The following is a 24764-nucleotide window of genomic DNA, read 5'->3' on the forward strand; positions in this document are numbered from 1 at the left end:
TGAAAATATGAGGAATCACATATATGCTTGTTGTAAAGAGTGGCAGTCTAGACTTCTATCTGCCCATCCAAAATCAAGAAACAAAAAATTTCCATCGCACCTGTTGCAACAATGAGAAGTACAAATTGACATGTCCAAAACGAGCTTTACAACGTCGGTGCGGGGGGAGGGGGAGGAAGGAGAAGGATTGGGATGGGGGGGAGGGGGGAGGCTGGGAAGGGATGTGAAGGGTAAACCAAAGGAGGAGGCTGCAATGCTTGGTAAGAAATGTACGCATTATCCTGCCCATGTAATTGTAACCCCTCTGTACAGTATGTTCACAAATAAAATAAAATTAAAAAAAAATTTCCATCGCTTAATGAACTGTGTGCTTTGGGGAAGTTTAGAAAGCCTTGGCTTTCTCTTCCATCAGTAACAGCTGCTTTAAAGGATTAAAGGAAATATTGATTATAAAAATGTTTTGCATAGTATCTGACAAGAGTGTCTTTGTAAGCAGTAATATCATTTATCTCAAAGTTTGGACACATCTTAGAGGAATTAACATATTTCTTTAAATGATGTTTTGTACATCGTTTGTTGTACCTACTATATTTTGACCAAATGCCCGTCTTTGTTTGGAGTGAGTACAAGAACAGGAATGACATAGTCTTTGTTTTCTTGAATCTGTTAGGTAGTTTAGAAAAAATGCAGGATCTATAAGGGGGATCTGGTCAAATATAAGGTATAAGGAAGTTTTCATTAAAGGAACTTTTTTGAGTTGAATTTAAGAAGGAAGAACATACATTGACTAAATGGAAGGAAGAAAAAAATCATAGGCAAAAAGAGTTGCATATACAAAGGCCTTGGGGGAGTCTATCTCATTTGAAAAATCTAGGTAAGATTAGTGTAGCTAGCAGACAGGCAGCCCAGTATCATACAAGTGCAATAAAGTAGGTAAAGCAGATTATATAAGGTTTGGTAGCATTGTAGTGCCTGACCAATCAATTATAGTTACCAAAGTGATTCCAAGTATTGGAAGCAATAAAGTCACAGTACAAATACTTCATTTTACAAAGATTATTCTTGCTCCCACGTGAGGCAGGGGATCCATATGAGGAATGATGATCAGTAGGAAAACTGAAGACCAGCAGCACTGGCATCTCCTGAGACATGTGAGTGATGTAATTTATGGGATTCTACCCGAACTTCTGAACCAAATTTGGGAGCATGGCTCTGCAGTGTGTGCTTTTCTATGCCCTCCAGCTGAGTCTGATGTCCACAAAGGGTTGAGAAGTCCTGGCTTAATCTAGACTTTAGCCAGTGAAAATGGAAAAGGGACTAGATTTAAAATTGATTTCAGAGGTATAGCAGCTGGAGTTCCAGGACTAGGTGATCTTGCTTGATTATGGCACTAAAATGTGTGTAGAAATCACTTAACCTGGAATTTTACTCTATTAAGCATATGGATTTGTAGGTTGGGTTATAACAAAAGAAGTACTGCATCATGACTTTTGGTTTTCATATGCATGTTTGCACTTGGTTATTATACATCAGTCTATACTGTTGATAAGATCTAAGATGGATGTTATGAAAAATGACTGGATTCAAGAAAATACCTTATGACAAGGCATCCCTACGGATGGATAATATAACCAAGTTATTTCTAGAGAGCTGATTTCCTCTATGATGAGGGAGGCCATCTTTCTGTAATTTCTACTTTCCCAGAATTCCTCAGTTTAGGACTCAGTCAATTATCTCTTGAAACATCATGTTCCACTACCTAAAAAAGACACTGTTTCAGAAATGTACTAGAACTGAAACCACAAAAGAATTCTTGTTAACAATGCTACTAAGAACAGATAGTATTAAAAGAAAATGTTAAACTCAAGATGTGTTTCAAGGTTAAAAAAAGTCCCTGACTACTTAAGGTTTTTCATTGTGCATAATGTCTATAATGACTTAGAAATTACCTGTTCTTCTCTTTGCATAAAATTATTGCCAGAATGGAAAAAAAGTGTTTAAATTTTTTGGATTTCTACTTACACTGACCTGACTGTATAGATCCTTGATCACAACCTTTCATTTCACTCCTTTAAGTTTCTAAATTATATTCATTTTTGCCTTTAGATACAACTTGTAATGCTGCTACTCAAGTTATAATTACCAACATAGCACCTATTCATGGATTGATAGTTAAATATATTCTCATCATCAAATGGGAAAGGAAAAACATAGCCTTTATTTGAGAAAATAATTTGTCTTACTTGTCTTTTACAAGGCACCATTTTTGGTCTGTAAAAAGGCTATATGCTTCTTGTACCAACAAACAGTGCTTCGTAAATACTACCAAAATTGTATTTAAGTATTCTTGGTGGTCTCAAACACCAGAAATCAAGAACTGACCCATAGTGTACAATAATCTGGAGATTTCTACATCAGGAGTGGCACATTATGGCCTGTTTCTGTCAGGATGTCTGTTTTAGTAAATGAAAATTTATTGGACAACTGCCATGCTCACTTGCTTCTGTATTGTCTATCACTGTTTTAGCAGTATAATGGCAGAGCTGAGTAGCTGAGACAAATACCACATAAACTTTATGTCCCAAAATATTGACTCTCTGGTTTGTTATAAAATGTTTGCTAACCTCTGAAGTTAAATAACCCAATCTGTTAGGTTGACTATCCAAATGGAGCCTTTACGGTTAAGAATTCTTTTGTGTGTTAAGTGCACATACATACAGATTTAATATGTTCTCTTCCCCCAACCACCAGTCCTAGGGCTTGAACTCAGGGCCTGGGTGCTGTCTCTTGGCTTTTGGGCTCAAGGCTAGTGTTCTACCATTTGAGCCACAGCTCCACTTCTGGATTCTTTGTGGTTAATTGAAGATAAGGGTCTTTCAGACTTTTTTGCCTTGGCTGGCTTCAAACCTTGATGCTGAGATCTCAGCTTCCTGAGTATCTAGGATTGCAGGTGTGAGCCATCAGGGCCAGGCTGTCTTCTTGTTCCTTTAATCATATGGGAGCTAATGAGAAAAATTTGTCTCAAAATGATGTCTGCTTGAGGACAGGTGTCTGAGAAGTAATCTGAAGAGGAGCTGGTTAGAACTAATAGCTCACCTCAGTAATCTGGGTCTAGCAGTGCTTACTTAGGAACTAGAGTTTAGCCACGAGTTCTGGCAGGTGCAGGTGTCCGCTGCATTTTGGAGGAGAGACAGTAAGTTGTGGAATGTTGCCTCCCATGTCTGCCAAGTTATGACTCAGAGCAATCTGGCACAGCATTCTCAAGTCTGTATTGAAAGTTGAGTTTGCATGATGCTCGGTATGTTTGCTGACTATATGTTCTTGGAAAGTGCTAAATTGCCACATAAAACTATAATCACAGATTTGTGTGCTAAAAATATATGATATTCTTTATCCTTTTTAATTCAAAGTTCTTTATTGCTAATTCTCATATCAGTGTATCTATTAGAGGACATACTTTCCATGACTGTAAAATTGTGTTTTCCCAGTCTTTTAAGCACAGAATCTAATTTTAAACCTAATTGCCTAAAAAAATAGGACTTGAGCTGGAAGGTGTCTCAGTGATAGAGTGCTTGCTTTTCATGCCTGAGGCCCTAGGTTTGATTCCTCAGCACCACATAAGCAGAAAAAGCCAGAAGTGGCACTGTGGCTCAAGTGGTAGAGCACTAGCCTTGAGCTGAAGAGCTGAGGGACAGCACCCAGACCCAGAGTTCAGGCCCCACGACTGGAAAAAAAAAAAAAGGACTTGATTGATGCTGCATTTGTTACACATTTTAACTTTTTTTTTTTTTTTTTACCAGTAATATCAACATTACATGAAAATATCACTTCTTTTAAAATATCAAGTCTTGGTCATACTTTCATAATAATTCCTTTATTACTTGTTTTTAATATCTGAAGAAATATAGCAGACTACTCATGAACCTGAGTTATAGGAAAACGACCTCATCCCAAATCATCCAGTAATTAATCTCTGATCCATACAGCTTACTGAACTACTCTAAACTCAGGCTTTTCTTCTTTACTCTAAAGAATTCCATCTCATCATCTCTAAGACTTTTTCTAGCTCCAGCAAAGTAAAGTGACCTTGCCAGTTTCAATTTAATATTAAATGAACTTTTCAAGGAAATGCTAAATTCTCTATTTTTCAAAGTGTTTGTGTGATATGTGTTTCCTTCACTAAAATTATAAACTATCTCATACATAAAGACATAATCTATTATAATAAATTCTTGTCCTACCCCACTGCTTTCACAAATGTTAGTACTGAGTCAGAGTTGTACCTGATAATTTTCATAGTGAAATAATCAAAATGTTGCTGGGTGCCAGTGGCTCACACCTGGTAATCCTAGCTACTCAGGAGGCTGAGATCCAAGGATTGAGGTTCAAAGCCAGCCTAGGCAGGAAAGTCCATGAGATTCTTATCTCGAATTAACCACTAGAAAACTGGAAGTGGTGCTGTGATTCAAAGTGGTAGAGTGCTAGCATTGAGCAAAATGCTCAGGGACAGTGTTCAGGCCCTGACTTCGAGCCCCACAACCAACCAAAAAAAAAAAAAGAATCAAAACATTATCTATGCAGCCAAATTCCTTTATGCAGCTTTTTAAAAATATATGAACAACTTCACAGATCTTAATCCTAACCTTTTAAAATCTCTTAACCATGAAAAGTAGCTTTATATCCAGTATGTAAGTATGTTGGAAATATAAAAATAACAGATGAGGATACTCAGATGGAAAAGTCCAGGACTTGACCACATAAAATGGCATCTTGGCTCTGTATTTTCCCCAGTACATCTTGAGTCTCTATTTCTAAATATAACACTGTTAGTTGGGATTCTTTGTTAGCAACATAAATTGATTCTGATTATTAGGCAAAATAATAATTTATTGAGAACATATGATCATATAACTTACAGAAGCAAAGAAAGTAATGAAAAAGGCAAGAAGGCTTTTTTTGTGTGAGGTCTAGATAGCAGGAACAACGGTAAAAATTTCTCTTCCTTTGATGATCTAGTAAGGAAAAAACTCATTCATCTAGCGTGGCTTATTTGCCCTGAAGTTTTAGTCAGAGCGTCAGGTGGGATGGATGGTTCCTTGAAGGCCACATACAGAGGAGAGGTTTGGTCCCTAATCATTTGGAGGTATGATAGAAAAAGAAGTCATGGATGGTACTCTGAGAAAAATGAGTTCTTGTCTATACCAGAGAGGCAACCATGAGAAGGTACCACTCATCCATCCATTTATAGGAAGATAGTTGGCTGGTAGTCACAATTGCTATGTTATAAAACACCTCACTCTGTTGGCACAGAGCCAAACTTGCCATGGAATACTTCCAGTCAATGAATGAATGATGCATGTAAGGTCAACCCTGTTCCTCAGCCCAATGTCTCCTGATGGCCTTGCTCAACTGAGATCTGCTCTGTGACTCAAAGCACTTGGTCCAACATTTCTTGCTGCTCTCCTTTTTTGATCTCAAACCTTCATCCTAGTCTTCTCATGGTTTATATCTAAATGGGCCTGAAATAGTACACTGGTAACTCATCAATATTCAGAAGCAATATTAAGAACACTTTCATAAACAATTTGAGAATTGTCATGAAGTCCTACCTTTTCTTCTTATATACTCATCCTGCTCTACTACTCTTTCTTTTTATTAGAATGTATTAAGTATACAGAGATATCAGAGAGATTTTTCTTGGGATGGTTCCATAAAAACAAATAATGTATCTGGAATGTATCTTAGCACTTTCTTCTTATCCCCACCTCTTTTCTAAAAATAATGGGTTTCTTATTCTATCTTCATGTTTGCAGATGTAGTCCTTGGGTTATAATGGTTCCTATTACTCTCTCCTTTATTTTTCATTTTTCTGTAGCATTTTAAGATCTTTGGACTTATCTGTCACAGGTATAGTTTGTTATTTTCTCTTTAAAAGAGAATGTAGTGTTGTTGCTATTTTAATTTTGTTTTGTGTTGGTTTTTTTTTTGGGGGGGCTGGGAGTACTGGGGTTTGAACTCAGGACCTTGTGCTTGCTAAACAGGCAATCTACTTTCATTTTGGACTAGGGTTGTGACTCAAGAAGTAAGTTCTTTCAGGGCATACGCAAAGCTCTGTTCTATTTTATTTACTTACATACCCAAACAAGCAGAACAATGGTTTCCCTGATGAATATATTAACATCTTTCTGTCCAATTTCTTGTCATAAAAATATTTTCATTTGGGTCCTAAACTAGGTTTTCCCAGAATGCTGGTTCCAGACACCATGCTGAGTTCATGTAGGCAATACAAGTGTTTATTAGTACCAACAATTGTTACCATTGCCCTAAAAAAGGCTATAGATTCCTTTAACTAAAGCCTTGTGCAATCGAAGAGGGTTAATGTAGTCCTCAGATTCTCATTTAAATCAAGGTCTTTTTCATGGAACAACCACTAGTTTGATGAAATCTTAAATTGTTTTCTTAAAATCAAGTATCAAGGGAAATGAGTTAATTTTAGTGCCTATCTTCAGACAGAAGTAGCAATCATGAAACCACCAACCTGCCAAATTAGACCTGTTTTTTTCTGGTCTTTCACAATTATCAATCACTTCTGCCCATAGTTCAGACCTTGATGAAGACCCAAGGCCATTTATTATTTCCAGTCTTAGTCATGAGGTTAAGAGATGTTTCTGTGGGCCCTACACAGAGCTGCCAGGGTACACCAAACACAATTTCAGGAGCTTCCTAAAAGAATAAAGCAGAAGCTTGGTTACTGCTCAAGCCCATGAATGTTGTCAAAAGACGCACCTATACTTGGAGACTATAATCATGATGTTTGTATTCCTATACTCCCTCTTTCTTATCTGGAGATGGAAGTCACCACTAGTGTTTTTCTAATTCTAGTTGACCATTGGATACACAAACAAATTCTAAAATTGAAAAGCACAAGTACCTTAACACAGTGTAAGTTCCAGTCCTAAACTGAAATAGTGAACTTTCATTTCAAAAAGAGGTTATACTCTTTCGGGGGCTGAAAGTGAGATTTGTGGATTATCCAAAGACCCTTCTTCACCTTTTCTCTTTCCTCTTCTTTTTTATTGTAAGGGTGATGTACAGAGGGGTTACAGTTACATACTTCAGATACTGCGTACATTTCTTTTGGAACAATGCCATCCCCACCCTCATCATCCCACCCTTCCTCCCCCGACAAGTTGTAACGTTCAGAGTGTCTGGCGAATATCACTGCTGCATTAACTCACCCTTTTTCCCACTTTTTCTTTTACAACAGGAAAAATTTTAAAGCCCTGTAAGAAAAGAGAATGAATGAAAATGAAACTCAATTGTTCACAGAATAGTGTCATTCCCAAACTATTATAGTAAAATAAATTAGAAAATCAAACTCATACTTGTGTGTAAATTCTAGTCTTTGACATTGGCTGGCTGTTAAACCTGAAAAAAAAATTGATACATAGTTCAATTTCTACAACTCTTAAGTATGTTTCCAAGTGTGGGTCATAACTGACCAGTGGTGAGTTTAGATATGATACATAGTATAGATCACATAGTAGATGCTTAGCTAATGACAGCTCTTACCAACAATTCTCTGTGTCCTATATTGCGTGAGCTCTTCTTCTGGATTGATTATTGAGCAACACTTAATTTTTCAGCTTTCTACTCTAAGCTAATCCCAGCTGGTTCTGTATTTCCATCGGCAATCCTTTTAATGATAGGCAAGAATTCTCCTTGTATATGAACCAAATTGACTACATTCTAGAAGCATGCATACTAGGCAAGCACTCTGTCACTAAGCCACATTACCAGCCCTAATGTATTCTTTTTTTTTTTTTTTGTCTGTCATGGGGCCTGAACTCTGGGCCTGGGTGCTGTCCTTCAGTTTTTCAGCTCAAGGCTAGTGCTCTACCACTTGAGCTACAGTGCTACTTCTGGCCTTTTCTGACCTCATGCATGCAAGGCAAGCACTCTACCACTGAGCCATCTTCCCAGCCCATATATTCTTTTTTTTAAAGAAAGTAAACTTAGAGCAAACAGAAAGAGAAACCTTCTTTCATACAAATCAGTTCGGTATCATTTGATTTTTTTTTCCTTTCGTCCCTTCTTCCTTTCCTCCTTCTCTGATCACTTTTTAGAGATATTCTGACTTAACCTAATACTTCTTTTTAAATTTAATTTATTATTTAGGTGAAGTACAGAGAGGTTAGAGTTACATATGTAAGGTAGAGAGTACATTTCTTCTCAAACCTTGTTATCCCCTTCCTCATTATTCTCCCACTTTTGCTCCCCTCCGCACCCCGCCCAGTGCCTCCCCACAAGTTGTAAAGTTCATTTCCCACATATTGTCTTTTGAGCATCACTATTGCATGGTTCACCTTTTGTCCTTTGTCTCACCATTTTGTTGTTCCTCTTCCCTTCTCTATTTCAGATAAATGCTTATACAATACACAGGGTACCAAAATCAAATACAGTCACAATAAAGGATAAACCAAAGGGGAACAAAAAAGAAAAAACAGAAAGAAAAAAGAAATAACTTCACGTAGTACACTTAAAAACAACAACAACAAAGAAAAACCTCTAGTTTCCGTATCTTGGAGTTCATTTCGCTTAGCATCATCTTATGTGATCATATGTACATAGCTATTGAGCTATTGTGATCCTCTTCTAGGACTATTGTAGACATACTAATTATTACAAATGAGCGGAACCATGGAGTCTGTTTCTTTGGATCGGGCTTACTTCACTTAATATGATTTTTTCCAAGTCTTTACATTTCCTTACCAGTGGGATGATGTCAGTCTTTCTGTTGGAAGCATAGAATTGCATTGTGTATATATGCACATATTCTCGATCCATTCATCTGAGGGGCATCTGGGTTCGTTCTATATCTTAGCGATGGTAAATAATGCTGCAGTGAATATGGTTGTGCTAGTAGCTTTAGTATGGCCTTGTTTGTGGTCATTTGAGTGAATGCCCAGAAGTGTGATTGCTGGGTCATAGGGGAGCTTTATGTTTAGTCTTTGGAGGGACCTCCATACTGCTTTCCAGAGTGGTTGAACAATTTTACACTCCTACCAACAGTACTCTGGTTTCTCTCAGACCATATAAATCTTTTTCTTTTTAACATAAAACTTTTAACAATGATTAAAGTGGACTATGTTTGAAGTTCTCTTTTAAATCATGGCTAATGTCTTAAATAGTGATCTCTCCAGAAATAGGACCTCTTGTTGTGCCAATCTTGAATCAATTCCAATTAAACCACTTTAATCTCAAATCTCTAGACTTATTAGAATTTCACTTATATTCTTTACATATATTTGAAAAAAATCTAAACGTAGAGATGTTTGGAAAGAAATGAGAATGAATTACAATTGCACATTCAATCAATATTAATATTTTATATGTATTCTGCTGTTCCTTTGTTGTTGTTGTTCTGAGGTTCAAACTAGAGCTTTGTGCATGCCAGCCAATTTTCTACCACTGTGCTTCATCCTAGCTCCATTTTTATTTTCACAGAAAGAAATTTCAAACACACTGCTTTCTGAGGCCCTTGTTTTCCATTCAACATTGAAATGAAGGTTATTCGTAGCCTCTGTCTTGTTCTCAAAGATCTCCAGCTCGTTCAGCTCCAGTTCATCTCTTGTCTAAGCCATTCTACCCAACCCTGCTACAGAAAAGCTGGGGTTCCCATTCATTTTGGTCCATTGGTGTCCTGGGGGCATTTAGAGGAAGGGTTTCCACTGAAAGTCAAATTAATGTGTACTGAGAAAAAGCTTACAACCTGTATAGACTATATTAAACAAGTCCACAGAGAGGTGTTCATAACAGAACAATGAATCCTCTATCTGATACTTTAGTAGAGAATCATTAATATCATCCTTAGCAGAGGATACCAGTGAAGATACAAGAATCTTCATTAGTTAAAGCAAACTAAGCCAGACTCAAAGAAATACAGGCTTCATGGCTTCCCTCATTTTGTGATAGTTAGAATGTGGTAAAAGATAAAAATATACCAGGACATAATAAATTATACAGCTCTCTAGACATTTACACAGTGAGAGAGAATCACAAAGACTCAGAAGCTATGTGTATATGATCATAATAAATAGTAATCAAAATGAACTCCAAGAAATGGAAATGAGTTGTTTTATTCTTTGTTGCTGTTTTTGTTTTCTATAGCTTTTGACTTATTTGTGAGTTTATCTGTTTTGGGAAGGGTAAAATGGGGCACAGAAAGGGTGAGGAAAAGGTGCAGATGCAGCAGTGGTACTCACTGGACACTGTTGAAAATGAACTATATAACTTATGGGTGGGAATGAGAGAGAAAAACTGCAAGAGTGAGGGGAGGGGTGACATTGTTCAAAAAGAAATGTACTCACTACCCAGTTTATGTAACTAACCCCATTGTACCTCACCTTTACAACAATATATACACATATTATATATTGTATATGTATTATATATATGTATACTAGAATCTCCATTGTAGCTCTGGAACCTTCCCCTGGTTTGTAATGTAATGCTTCCTTTATCTATCCAGCCCTTGTTTTCTCTTGTCGTCTATTGGACACAGAACCCCTCAGGCTGAAAAGAGGCTGGAATGTCATACTAATAATTTACACAAGCATTAAAAGATATTGGGTGATTTTAATCAGGACCCTATAGATTCAAAATTTATTGGAAGCAACATGGCAAGAAGACTAGAAGCAGGAGAAAAATTTTGGAAAATAAGAAGTACTAGAAACCAGGACGCAGCTTCAGGAAGTGTGATAGAGAACCGTGAGGGCCAGCGTGGGGACTCCTAGCAATGCCCACACTCCTTTCCGCTTCCAATGCAGGTGTCCTGTCACCCAGCTGCCACTGCCACTGACAGTGACTTTGTTCACACATCTGAATCCCTTTCCCACTTCGTCCCCAACATGCATTCTTGGACTAATATCTAAAGTTGGCCAGCTTCTCTTGACATCATTGCAGAAGTAACACCAGTGAGAACAGAATCCATTAGACTTCCTGTGAAACATGAGAAACATCTGATAATGGTTAGGTCATATGGCACAATGCTGCTAACAATGAAGGCATTCCATTTGTAGTTGCCAAAATTTCAAAAACAAACAAGAGGTCCTGCCAAGGTATGACAGTGATCAAGATGCGTGGCATTGATAAACTGCTTTGTGGAATGACAACTCCTTTGTACAACCACTTAAAGATAATAAAAAAAAATGACATGCATTCCAGATCTTGTTGAGGATAATAAACAATTGGTGATATGGTGTTTTGAGAAAAAGAAGACACCTGTCATGATACTGCATTCATTGTAGAGAATAAGACCCCTCAACCTCAGCATTCTTCATGTCAGTACCTGCTTGTATTGAGTTAGTAGACCTGATAGTCACAGTAGACACCTTATTATTAATCCCTGCCTTCTGACAAATACAAAATGGATTGTGGAACCTTCCACTAGTTTAAGTTCCTTTGTAACTATTTATTTGACTCCTCAAGTACACTTTACCATGTATGGTAAAAACCCTATGTGGTTTTATTTTTCTCCATCAATTGTATTTATCCTTGGAAATTAAAGGTGTTATTAACCTAAATACTGGAAGGTCTTTGTTTTGGCGCTCCCAGACCTACATGATGATTACTGTTGCTATATACAGAGGACTTAAATCTGACACAAGATTTCTGCTCTGTAACCCTTCTCTTAAGAATCACTCACATCTCTTTATTCAAGGTTGAAGGACTGTGCAAATTCCATGAAAAGTCTATTAGAGGTTTATTACACTGGGATTGAATTACTCTTGACTGAAGTTGGTCACCTTTGTGCCATTAAGTAAATGAAGAAAAGCCATACCCTGTTGAGTAGCTTTGAATAATTAGATTTTTCCAAGATTGGAGATATTGTCCAATAGCTAGTGTGGAAGCCTTCTTGGAGAGATTTAGGAAAGTAAAAGATAGGACAAATGATCTAGCTAAGTGTGAATGATCTTGTGTTGGGAGCTTTTGGTTATTTATTCTCCCTAGAAGAGCTACAACTGCAATATGCTTTACTTTCCAACTTTTAGAGGTACTCAAAATTTGTCAAGGCATTTGATGTGGATAAATCTGTAACAGCAGCAGAAGGAAAGATAGAAGGGAAAGAAGGGAGGAAGAGAGGAAGGGAGGAAAGAAGAAAAGGAAGGGAGGGAGGAAGGGAAGGAGGGAAGGATGGAAGGAAGAGAGAGAAGGAAGGAGGGAAAGAAGGGAAGGAGAGGAGGAGGAAAGGGAAGTGCAGGAGAAGAAAGAGGAAAGGGAGGAGGGAAAGGAAGAAGAAAAAGGAGGAAGGAAGGAAGGATAGGGAGAAAGAAGGGAAGGGGAAGTGGAAGGAAAAGGGGAGAGGGAAAGAAGGGAGTGAGGAAAGGGTAGAAAATAAGTAGTTCTATATGTTTCTTATACGGTCATAATTTTTAAAACGAGGGTCACATGTACTTATCACAAATAGAAAGTTGAAGTTTTGCTAAAAACTTGAATGCTTTTAGTCATGTAGGACCTATAAAGATAGACATGGTCTTAGTTTATGCCAAATCATTATAAATTGTGAATAAAGAGACCCACATTAATGAAGTCTTACTGAATTTACAAAATGTCAAAGATCACATCTCCTAATTTAAAAGACAATTTTCAAAGTAAACTTTCAGCTCTCTCAGAACATAATGTGAAATGATGGCTGTGCATAAGGAGCTGATCAGAGCATATTTCCAGGTTGGTTGCTATTTCCTTAGCTTTCACATCATTTTGTACTTTTCCTTTCTTGCAAAATACCTTGGTGCACTTGGCTCCGCAAGACAGTAATGATGCTTGTCTGACAGCGTAGGTAAGAGGGACTTTCAGGAAAAAATAATAGACTCTGTAATGATTTGGTGACATTTTCCCAAGGTAATTGGCCACCAGATGCACTAAAAATGTGAACGAAATGCTAGATTTATGCCATTCCCCGTATCCTCCTCTGTTACTTCTATAGGATCTGATTGTTAGTTTAGTTTGACCTGATTGCTTTTGGTTTTTTTTTTTTTTTTTTTTTGCCATAGCAATAGCATTAATGAAAAAAATCCCAATTTGATAAGGTGGTCAGAGGTAAAATTTAGGATGATGGCGGGGAGAGCAGTGGTTAATCAGAGATAAGGCTCTTTCATGAGGTTCCTGGATATTCAGAAGAACTGGTTTGTTCTATCAACTTGTTTTGGTTACCAAATCCACCTCTAGATATGGATATGAGAATGTTATAATGGTGGAAACCAAGCTCCAAACAGCATAATTGGCTTCCCCACTGTCACGTGGCTTGTTTGATGTTGTAGAATTCAGAGTCGATTAATGAAAGAGGAAAAAACAGTTCTGAGACAAAAGAGTAAGGAGGAAATCATATCTCAAACCATGTGCATAAGCAGGCATCCTTCACTATGTAGGTATGTTATGTTCCATGCATACGTCATGATACTTAGGATAATCCAGGATGGATTATGATAGCAACACACCATAGACATGTCCATTGTGTGTGAAGTCATCCACATGTCTCAAAATATAACAGCTTAAATAAAATACTATGCTCCTTACAAATGGCTTCTAAATAGAAATCAGGTGCTGTATGCAGTACTCAATTGCATAAAGGAGAAACAGCAGACTTCACACCTGGGATATGTCACCTGTACTGGAAGTTATGATTCAAATACAGTATATATAACACAAGTTAAAATAGCAAAAACAGGGCGAGGAAGGTGGCTCAGTGGTAGAGCGCTTGCCTTGCATGCATGAGGCCCTGGGTTCGATTCCCCAGCACCACATAAGCAAAAAGAAAAAAAAAGCCGGAAGTGGCGCTGTGGCTCAAGTGGTAGAGCGCTAGCCTTGAGCTGAAGAGCTGAGGGACAGCGCCCAGGCCCAGAGTTCAGGCCTCATGACTGGACCCCCCCCCCAAAAAAAAAATTAAAAACATTTTTTACTTTATTTTTGTCTTCCACCTTGACTTTGAAGTTAATTCCCAAATAAGAAGGAAATGTATGTGAGCATGATTGAAGTACCATCATATTCATGTATGAAAATAGAATAATGAAACATTAAGAATTGTGATAAAGGGATTAAGAAAGAATAACATGGAGTGAATGTGATCAAGGTATATTATATGCATATATAGAAATATCACAATGACAGTTTGTTCAATTAACATATTACACAAACACACATATATAATTACAAATAAGAAAAGTACTTCATAGCATTGAACTCTTTATCCTCATTGGAAAATTAATGAGCTGTATAAGAACAGATTAGTAGTTTAATTTTGAGTTAAAATGACTGTTACATAACTTCCAACATTTCTATCCAGAAGGCCTGCTAGTAAATAATGCAGTGAAGGAAATGTCATACATTTTAAAAATATTTATTTTGTAATAGATAAAAATATTGACTCCAATAAGCCTCATGTAAGACCCTTTGATGACTATATTTTTAAAATATGGGTCTTAATATTCCTCATGTTTTTTTTCCAAAAATTGAATTTAATTTGCTTATTGCTCTTTAAAATATAATATCCATATAGAAAAGGTAGATATTTTTTCAAAATCTGAATGTAAATAGCATGAAGACCATAGGATGAAACCTGTACAGCATCTCAAAGTTCTTCCATTACCCTTTCCTCAAAGGCAAACACTAATCTGACTTTCAACACTAGAGATTAGTTGTGCCTGCTTTTGCAGTTTATATAAGTGAATGCATATTTCATTCTACTCTCAGTGTTTGGCTACTTTTGCTCAACATTATGTTAGCAATGTTCATCCATTTGGGTGTGAATAATTAAATCGCCCATTCATAGTGATGCACAATGTTATATGGTAAGAATAAATCTTCATGCTGACAAACTGTAAAGGAGGTGTTAATTTCAAAACAGCCAAGTATATATGAGAATAAGTGGTTATGCACACTCCCTCACAGGTGGTATTTTCTTTTTCCTTTCTTCTATTTTAAAGGTATGTTAATTGGCTTTATATATTCCATAGGGGAGGGTTCCATTGTTACGTCTCCATATTGTTTATATTGTATTCCAATCAGTTTTACCCCTTCAGTCACACTGTTTGCCCTTCTCCAGTACAAAACAGCGTCCCCAAGTCTCCCTGTTCTGTTTTCATAGCTGGAAATAAACCGTTTCCTCCCTGCCAACACATACCCCTCCTGCTAGTCCCCACCTACCTATGGGATTTATTTCTCTCCCCTCTCATCCTTCTACTGTGTTCATTGATTTTTTTTAATTGTTCAAGCTTCTAGCAAATGTGGGCAAAATAGGTGTCTTCATTTAAGAGCCTCTTGAATCTAAAACTTGCAAGGTGCTGAGTTCAAATCCCAGTAGTGCCAAAAAAAAACCACCTAAAGCACCCCAAAACCCTGTATGCTATGATGTCTGGAACAACCTCTTTTAAATAATGTGCATTGTTTCTTCAGCAAAGAAGAAATATAATTTGAATGGTGTAAGCAGAAATATCTCAACACAAATCATTTCATTTAAAATAAATGGTCTCTTTTCAAGAAATTATTTTACTTAAGAATCAAGAGATATGCAGATGGGATAGATATTTACGGAATAGAAAAACTGAGCTGAGTGCTGGTGGCTCACACCTGTAATCCTAGCTACTCAGGAGGTTGAGATCTGAGGATTGTGGTTTGAAGCCGTCCTGAGCAGGAAAGTCTATGAGATTCTAATCTCCAATTAACCACCAGAAAACTGGAAGTGGTGCTGTGGCTGAAACTGGTAGAGTGCTCACCATAAGCAACAAAGCTCAGGGATAGCACTGAGGTTGAGTTTCAGCCCCAGTACTGGAAAAAAGAAATCCTGATTTTTTTTTTTTAATATGGAAGAACTGTGGGATAGAAGAAAAATCATTGAGGGCTTTTTCTATTATTAATGATTATTTCATAGAAAAAGTTGAAGACAATGGTTGATATATGCTTTTATTTCTATTGCAGGGTCTCCATTTTGGTGCCTACTGGATATAGTTCCTATAAAGAATGAGAAAGGAGATGTGGTACTTTTTCTGGCTTCTTTCAAAGATATAACAGATACAAAAGTGAAGATTACTCCAGAAGATAAAAAAGAAGGTTTGTACTGTTTTCTGAAAACATTGACAGATGGGGTAACATTTTGAAATTGTTTACTCAAAACCTTGGGAGAGGAAAAAAACTGCCTTTTAATAGCAGCAACTGATAAATATTCATAACTGTGAAAGTCAGTATTTGCTACATAGTCCAAAATCACAGAGAAACACATGTGTTTACTTTCTTGTCTTTGTAAGAAAATACAAGACATGTTTAGCAGGAAGCAGATGTTCATTTTCCTACATTACTAAAGTGAGGGCATGAAAACAATTTATCACACTATAAAGATTTGTACCAACTCATTTTATTAAGCCACCAAAATTTCTTGATAGCAAAAATGGTGCAATTAAAAAGACATGTCTGGAGCCAGGCTGGTGGTTTACACCTGTAGTCCTAGCTACTCAGAAGGCTGAGATCTGAGGATGGGGATTTGAAGCTAGCTTGGGCAGGAAAATCCACCAAAAAGCAGAGAGTGGAGCTGTGGTTAAGTGGTTGAGTACTAGTCTTAAGCAAAAGAAGCTCAGGGACAGTACCCAACCATAGAACCAACGTGCGCACGTGTACACACACACACACACACACACACACACACACACACACACACACACACTAACTTTTATCTAAAGATATTGTACCTTAAAGCTTCCAAATGCACAATGTTATTTATGTATAGTTGTTAGAATAAAATGTTGCTGCTAAATGTTGAGCCTGTGCTTTATAATATCTAACAGTATATTTCATATATATATATAAAACAGACTGTTCATCAAATGATTATTTTGTGTGAAATTAAGCATCATTTCTATAAGATACTAAACCCTCAAAATCATTTTTCCCTTATTGCTACCTTGTATCCGTCCCCTAAAAGCATATAGGCTTTTCAGAGAGCCAAAGTAGCTATTGTAAATCATCCTTATTATAAAACAATTATTTTTTACTAACCTTAATTAATAATATAAAAAACATCTTAAAATTCACCAACTGATGGCATATCTCACAGGAAAGGTATTAACACGGCATTTTTTTTAAACTTCAAGTTAAGTGTTTGAAAATCATTAAAATGTCACTGGGTAAGCAGAGCAGAATTGTATTATAGCACCTGAAAACTCGGCGGACTGAGCTGACTTTACCCCAAATGACATCACTGAAGTTCATCTAAATGGTGCAAATAAGGTTTGTGTTAGGTAAAGTAATTTCCTATAAGCTCAGGCTACAGTCTTTATTTAAAAGACATGACCTGTATGGGTTTCTATTTTTTAAATATTTTATTATTTATTTATATATTGATTTGGATAATTGAAAATGAAAAAAACACAGTTTAAAGAAAGGGCTGAGAAACAATGGAATACAGCCAGGACTGCATCAATGAATTTCATTCAAGGAAGATTAGCACAGAATGCAAGCTACCCTTTGTATTTGCTCTTGTGTATTTTCACTTGTATGTGTGTAAGACATGCACATAGTGATTGATACATATATTACTTCCATTACAAAAAGAAAATATGTATACTGTATCAGATTCACACCTATCATTACTCATCGAGTTAATTTGATATGGGATCCTGTTTTTTATGCTTCTCATCAGTTGATTACATAGACTCAAATTTGATATTAAAATGTATCAGTCATCTTACCAATTTGGGGTTCTTTTCTTAAGACTTAAATATATTTAAAAATAAAATAGGCAGTGTTTCCGGCCACAGGTTTTTTTTTTAAAGGGGAAAAAAATTGAGAAAAACTTTCCCTGGGCTTAAAAGGGATCATTTCTAAATGAAACAAGTGCAGAGGGCATTAAAAATTTAAAACTAACTGTAACTAATTGAATAAAAGCTAATTATATAGACAAAATTTGAATAAAGCTAATTATATAGACAAAATTGTTGAGCTTTATTTAAATTGGGAAAACATGGATGAATTGTGGGAAAACATGGATGAATTGTGGATGGACTAAATTCAGCAAATACCAATTGAGTACCATTCTCCCGGCCTAGCTCCTGCCTAGTAATGAATTCTCATTTAGAGATGTCAGGATGAAGTTAGTGTGCTTTGTATTATCACACTCGTAGCTCAAATTTTGGTTCAATCATATGTTGGCTCTTCAGCTTTATGCAAGCTTCAAGAAGAGAGAAGTGAACTTAGCAACTCTGGAAGAAGCACAAGGAGGAATCATTAAGAGATAGAGAGGAACAGTGATCAGTCAACAGAGACAGCCAGAAGTTGTACAGAAGTTAAGTCAGACGGAAACAGAGATGTTCCCATTGGATTCTGCAGTTTTCAGACTGCTAGGTTTTTCAAGACAGTGCTGAGAATTAAAACCAGACAGCTTCCATAATAAAATTTCATTAACTTTCTGACATTTGAGGCCATCGCATTATTAAAATTAAAGAGGCACAATTGAATCTTTTTCTGGCATACTCTTTTCTCACATTAAGGGTTTTAAAGTTCAAATTATTTAAGAATCAGCTGCTAAAGCTCCTCACAACCCACTGTATCACTACCATTTCACCTCTTAACCTCCTAGCAGTGTCTGGGCAAGCCAGCTGGCCTGATTGTTCTAGCTAATAAACCTCTCACCCTTTTTTCTCACTGTCTACATGATCAAATTTGCCCTCAATTGGAGCTTTCCTGTCACCCATCTTTTCTCATGGAAATCTTTTCTCTGTATAGTCTAGTGAGCGGGATTTGCTTCTCTCACCTCACCCTCCTTTTACCAATCTATTCAAACTTCTATACATCTTCTTTCCCAAGTCACTATGGGCACTGAAGCTGGCATGCTGCTTTGTGTTTCCTACTGTAACCTGCAGATAATAGATGCTGAGTAAATACTTGCTTAAGTAATTAATTTTGTTAAAGGAATATTACCCATGTAACAGCATAAAGTACCTTTCCTTTCCACTCTGAGTATGTGTGTTTAACCTTTCAGATTTTTTTCCACCGTGGCTTACTCATTATGCTAATTTTGTTTTTCATTCAAGCCAGTTGAATATAATAATAGGTGTCATTTTTTTCCAGACATGGGGCTCAATTCTATTATTGTTGTTGATTTCTTATAAGGGAGCCCTGCATTTGCTTTGCCGCATTGGTTGATGCTGGGTTATTCATTGGTTGGGAAAAATATCATCAGTTATCACAGAACAGAGAAATCCCAATTACAATTTCTTTTTTTTTCTTTTTTTTTTTTTTTGTCGGTCGTGGGACTTGAACTCTGGGCCTGGGCGCTGTCCCTTAGCTTTTCAGCTCAAGGCGAGCACTCTACCACTTGAGCTACAGCGCCACTTCCGGTTTTCTGGTGGTTTATTGGAGATAGGAGTCTCACGTTCTCTCCTGCCCAGGCTGGCTTTGAACCACTACCCTCAGATCTCAGCCTCCTGAGTAGCTAGGATTACAGGCGTGAGCCACCAGCGCCCGGCCCAATTACAATTTCTATACAGTAAGCACTTCCAATTTGTCCGGACAACTCCAAGGATAGGTGTGTGGCTTGTCCTATCATATTCAGTGCAGAAAAAAAAATCAAGAACCTTCTTTGTAGTCTAACTTTTGGCAAGCAGCAGCAGGTTGTCATTATCAAGTATACTGACAAGTTTTATGTTACACCTGCCTCTCCCTATGACTAAGGCCTTGAGGAAAGATAATCGTATTCATAAATTAGTTTTACTAAATATTAGATGTACATTTCATTTGGCTCAGAGAATCTGGGAATTTAGGAGCTAATTTTTCTTACATTTTCTGTTTTTTCATTTTTGTTTTTGTTTTTTAATTTCCTAGCCTCTCTTGCAGCTATAAATGGCCATGATCACCTGTCAGAGTTACTTCCTCACGTTCCAGTAATATCCCCAATATGTGACTACCACTGAGACGGAGTATCCCTAAGAGAGCTATTGACCCAATTCTTTTACCGTACTTGATTTTATTTAAGGTCCATATGATTTAAAGAATGGTCTGGATGCCTGGCATATCAGCATCACCTGGGATTTGCTAGAAATGCAGAATCTTAAGTTCCACATTAGAATTTACTGTTTAACAAGTCCCCAGGAGGCTCCTAGGCACACTCAAATTTGAAAAAGTCCTGTACTCACCTACAGTCCCTAGAAAGACCTTCCATGATGACCCAGATTAAAGTAACCCACCTCCAGCCGCCAACAGCACATCACTTCATTGGTGGAGGTTCACAGCATTGATGCCTTTTGGAAACAACTTTTTCAAAAGATGATCCCTATTCATTGTTCTCTGCTTCATCAAAGTTTTTGTGCTTTATTAGGGTACAGGCTTTGCTTTCATGTTTAGAGGATCATATCCCCAGGGTGTGACAGGCTGATGGTAAGAGCTAGCTAAATGAATATACAAATGAATAAATAATGTCCTCCATAGAAGGGTAGCTATATGGCTACAAAATAATTACACCATTATCATCAAAGCTGGATGTCTCCTGTGCACAATCTGATGACTATATTGCATGGCTGTGTTTCACTTGATTTGATCTGAATAAATCTGTGTGCTCTCTCCTTGTGTTCTTATTGCTAGTCTAGACTGACATTTTCCCTTCAAATTCAATCTCCACGATTGGCTCACATTTTGTTCTAGTTGACTCTCCTACTTAATTTCTGAGAATATTAATTTGGTTACATTTTACTAGATAATGGAAGTTATTTGGTGAAAAATACATAATTATCCAGAAGACAGAGGACTGTAATTCTAGCTACTCTAGAGGCTGAGATCTGAGGATCAAGGTTTGAAGCCAGCCTGGGAAGGACAGTCCTTGAGACTTTTGTCTCCAATTAACCACTCACACAAAAGCTGGAAGTGGAACTGTCAATCAAGTGTTAAAGCACTGGCCTTGAGCAAAAAAGCTCAGGACAGCACCAATATCCCTGAGTTCAAGCTCCAAGACTGTTTGCATGCACGCACATGCACGCGCACACAAATACACACACACACACACACACACGTCAGAAGGAAAAGCATAAAGCTACTGATTAGATATTAATTAAATCTAAGATGATTTTGTGCATTTTGATTATCCACATGGAATATTGTAATAATGTTCTACTTGCTGAAATACTCTGCATGTTTTCTTTTTGTCTGTGTAATGGAAGTAATGCATATATAATACCAATAAAGAGCAGTTGCCACATCAGAGAGGTGTTGTAATAAACATTAATCCACATTAGAAAAAGAAAAAAAGATACATTATCCAGGGAAAAAGACTTATTCCTTCAGGAGATTTATGCAGTTTTCTATTCAAATATGTTATGAAGTTGGAATGGAAGAGCTTAGGTAGATATCCAAAGTATTTTATTTTACTGGATTTACTATACTGCACACATACACACAAACACACACACACACACACACACACACACACACACACACACATATATATATATTATATATACACACATATATATTATATACTTATATATACACATATATACTTATATAATATATATACCTATATATTCTATATGCTGTATAACTACTACATACTTACATATATGTATACTTATATATTTGGGGTTTTTTTGTTGTTGCTTCCATCAGTCGTGCGGCCTGAACTCTGGGTCTGGGTGCTGTCCCTCAGCTCTTCAGCTCAAGGATAGTGCTCAACCACTTGAGCCACAGCTCTACTTCCTGCTTTTTCTGCTTATGTGGTGCTGAGGAATCGAACCCAGGGCCTCATGCATGCAAGGCAAGCACTCTACCACTGAGCCACCTTCCCAGCCCAACTTATATATTTGTATATAAAGAAGTATATGAGAGAGAGAGAGAGAGAGAGAGAGAGAGAGAGAGAGAGAGAGAGAGAGAGAGAGAGTTTTGCCTTTAAAGACCAGAGGATAATTTAAGAGGGAAATGTTGTCACAGATGGTCATAGGGACGGAGAGTAAAAGACATGTTTTCCTGGGTCATTCCATTGGAAGCAAGGAAACATTGCATCCAATCAGAAGACACTTGTGCAATGATTTCTTTTCTCTATGCTAGTTTTTTGTGATCCTTGGACAAAAACTATACAAAGATACCATTTCTTTAGCCTGATTTTTATTAAGTTGAATTCCTACTTTTGTTAACTACAAGAATGGAGCATGTTTTAAACCCTTTTTTAGAGTTAATTTAACCTTGTAAAACTTTTTGAAATTGAATGAACAGTTCAATAAAACACTAAGCAAATATGGCACTAATAAGTTCAACATGCAAGTAAGAAAGAAATAGAAAGCCACATAATTTGATTCTGTGTGGATATACATTTTCATGATATTCACTCTACCCAGGAGTCACCTAGACATTTATTTATTTATTTATTTATGTAAATTTTTGACATCAGTTTTTAAATTCAGCCTTGTGCCACTTGGTTGGCTTTCTTGCTCTTATATTTACCACTTGAGCCATTCCTCTAGGCTGACTTTTCATTGATTACTTTGGAGATGGAGACACAGGGCTCTTCTGAGCTAACCTCAACCTGGGATCCTTTGGATCTTAGTCTCAGAGGAGCTAGGATTACAGGTGTGAACCACTGGTATCCAACATCTAGACACTGATTTTAAACACGATTCAAAATGAGGATCAGATATGGCAACAGCATTACTTGGGGCAGGCTGGGACCGTTCTAGAAACATGCATCTCCCGGCAGTTGTAGCAAGGCATGTTTGGGACCGGCAGGACACACTGTAGGTTTATGTTTCAGTGGGTGAATGGAGTGTATTTTCCTTTTGGGCTTGTCTGTTTATATGGGGTTAGTGTGGTGATGACTTCATCAGTATGTTTTGGGACATTGATGGGATTAAAAAGCCAGACTAGCCTGGTGCTGCTGGCTCACACCTGTAATCCTAGCTACTCAGGAGGCCTGGATAGTCTGGGAGAGTCGTATTATCTCCAGTTAACCACCAGAAAACCAGAAGTGACAGTGGCTGAAAGTGGTAGAGTGCTAGTTTTGAGTGAAAACAAACTGAGGGATAGCACTCAGGCTGAGTGCAAGCCCCAAGACTGACAAAGAAAAGAAAGAGAAGAAAAGATAAGCCAAACTCTTTTTGTGCCAGAAACAGGGGCATAGGGGCAAGCTGTTAGGAAAGGTGCTAGGACACTATGTGTTTCTGAACAAGAGAGAGTGCCCCCAGTGTCACTGGATTTCAAGTATAGTTTCTTCTTTTTGCTTCAGTAAAAATGAGCTCTGAACTCCAGCTAGCTTGTTTGGGGACCCTGAGAAAAATGTCCACAAGTCATCATCAAACCAATCCTGCTGTCTTCACAAAGAGCCCTTCCAAATCCTATGAGTTTTTTTTTAATCCTTCAGACATTCATTTGACACATTTTTGAGGAACAATTTGACTTATACACAATAGAGAAGTTGCAAGGGCAAATGGTCTTAGAAATATTTATGTAATTGGTTCACTCTCTAAAGTAGTTACTCCATTAATTTGATATACTTTAGAAATACAACTTTCAGTCCTTAAAAAAATACAAATGTGCTTGGATGCTTTTTTTTTGCCCAAGAATTAATATTTCATGGCAGACACTTATATTAAGATTTATGCAAATGAGAGGAATGAGACAAACACAAATGAACTAGAAAGCTGCAAGAAGGACTGATTATATTGGGGGGGGGGGAATTCAGTACTTATAGATGCTGCTTATGGACCATTGGCTTGTACTCTTGGATTTTCTTCAAGTTTAGCCTAGGGCACCTGTGATAGAAGAGTACCAGTGCATCAAGATATGCAGTATGCTGAGTGCTGTGGCTATTTAGAGTCGATCTCAGATGCTTTTGTAAAATTATATTTTTTATTCTTTTAATTGGTTGTACAAAAGGAGTTACCAGTAACAACTCAGTTTAGGAGTACAGTGCATCTCAGTTGGTGTTCACTTTTTCATTGTTCTCCCCTCCCTCCCAACCCAAGCCCTCCCCTGAATTTTCCTAGTGTCATAGGATATGTGTTGAATATTATGACTGCATTCTCTCCCTCTGTACCTCTCTTTCTCTACCCCTCTCCCCCATACACACTTTTCAAGGGTGGTTTCCTGGTATTCATTTTATTGGACGATGAGTTCATTTTTCTAAGGAATTATACCATTTGAATTCCCTCCTACAAATATCATACTTCAGGGTATACATTTGTGAACACTTGCATACAACCCACATATGTTTACTTACACATTTATGAATTAGCTCTATCTTCTACATCTGAGAGTAAACATGTTCTTTGTCTCTCTGGGTCTAACTTACTTAACATAATTTTTATAGGTCCATCCGTTTCTTTGCAACTGATGTAATATCATTCTTCCTAATGGATAAGTGAAGTTTCATTGTATATATGTACCACGTATTCTTGATTCATTCATCCATTGAGTGGCATCTGGGCTTTCTAAAACTTGGCTGTGGGGAGTAGTGCAGCAATGAAAATGGTTGTGCAAATACTTATACTGTATGCTGATTTGTAACTTTTTGGATAAATGCTTGATTTCTGGATCATAAAGTATATGTTTAGATCTTTGAAGAATCTCCCAAACTGATTTCCAGAGTAATTTTAAACACTTGAAGAAAAGGAACATTACCAGCAATAACCTGAGACTTTTACAGAGTGTGTAAGGATATTTAAGAATCTAAGAAATCAGCTGGGCATTGGTGGCTTATGCCTGTCACCCTAACTACGTAGAAGGCTGACATTTAAGGA

At 37.2% G+C, this 24764-nt stretch overlaps 1 protein-coding gene across 1 annotated transcript in view; it reads left to right on the plus strand.

Moving 5' to 3' along the window:
- Kcnh8 (potassium voltage-gated channel subfamily H member 8) overlaps positions 1 to 24764 on the plus strand; it is a 394585-nt gene that overhangs the window by 133047 nt on the left and 236774 nt on the right. The window contains exon 3 of the mRNA XM_042680104.1: positions 15976 to 16107. Coding sequence (XP_042536038.1) covers positions 15976 to 16107 — 132 coding nt within the window. The remainder of the gene's footprint in view (positions 1 to 15975; positions 16108 to 24764) is intronic.

This window comes from Dipodomys spectabilis, unplaced genomic scaffold (genome assembly GCF_019054845.1).
Source record: "Dipodomys spectabilis isolate Male_0828 unplaced genomic scaffold, ASM1905484v1 ptg000054l, whole genome shotgun sequence".
Classification (NCBI taxonomy): domain Eukaryota; kingdom Metazoa; phylum Chordata; class Mammalia; order Rodentia; family Heteromyidae; genus Dipodomys; species Dipodomys spectabilis.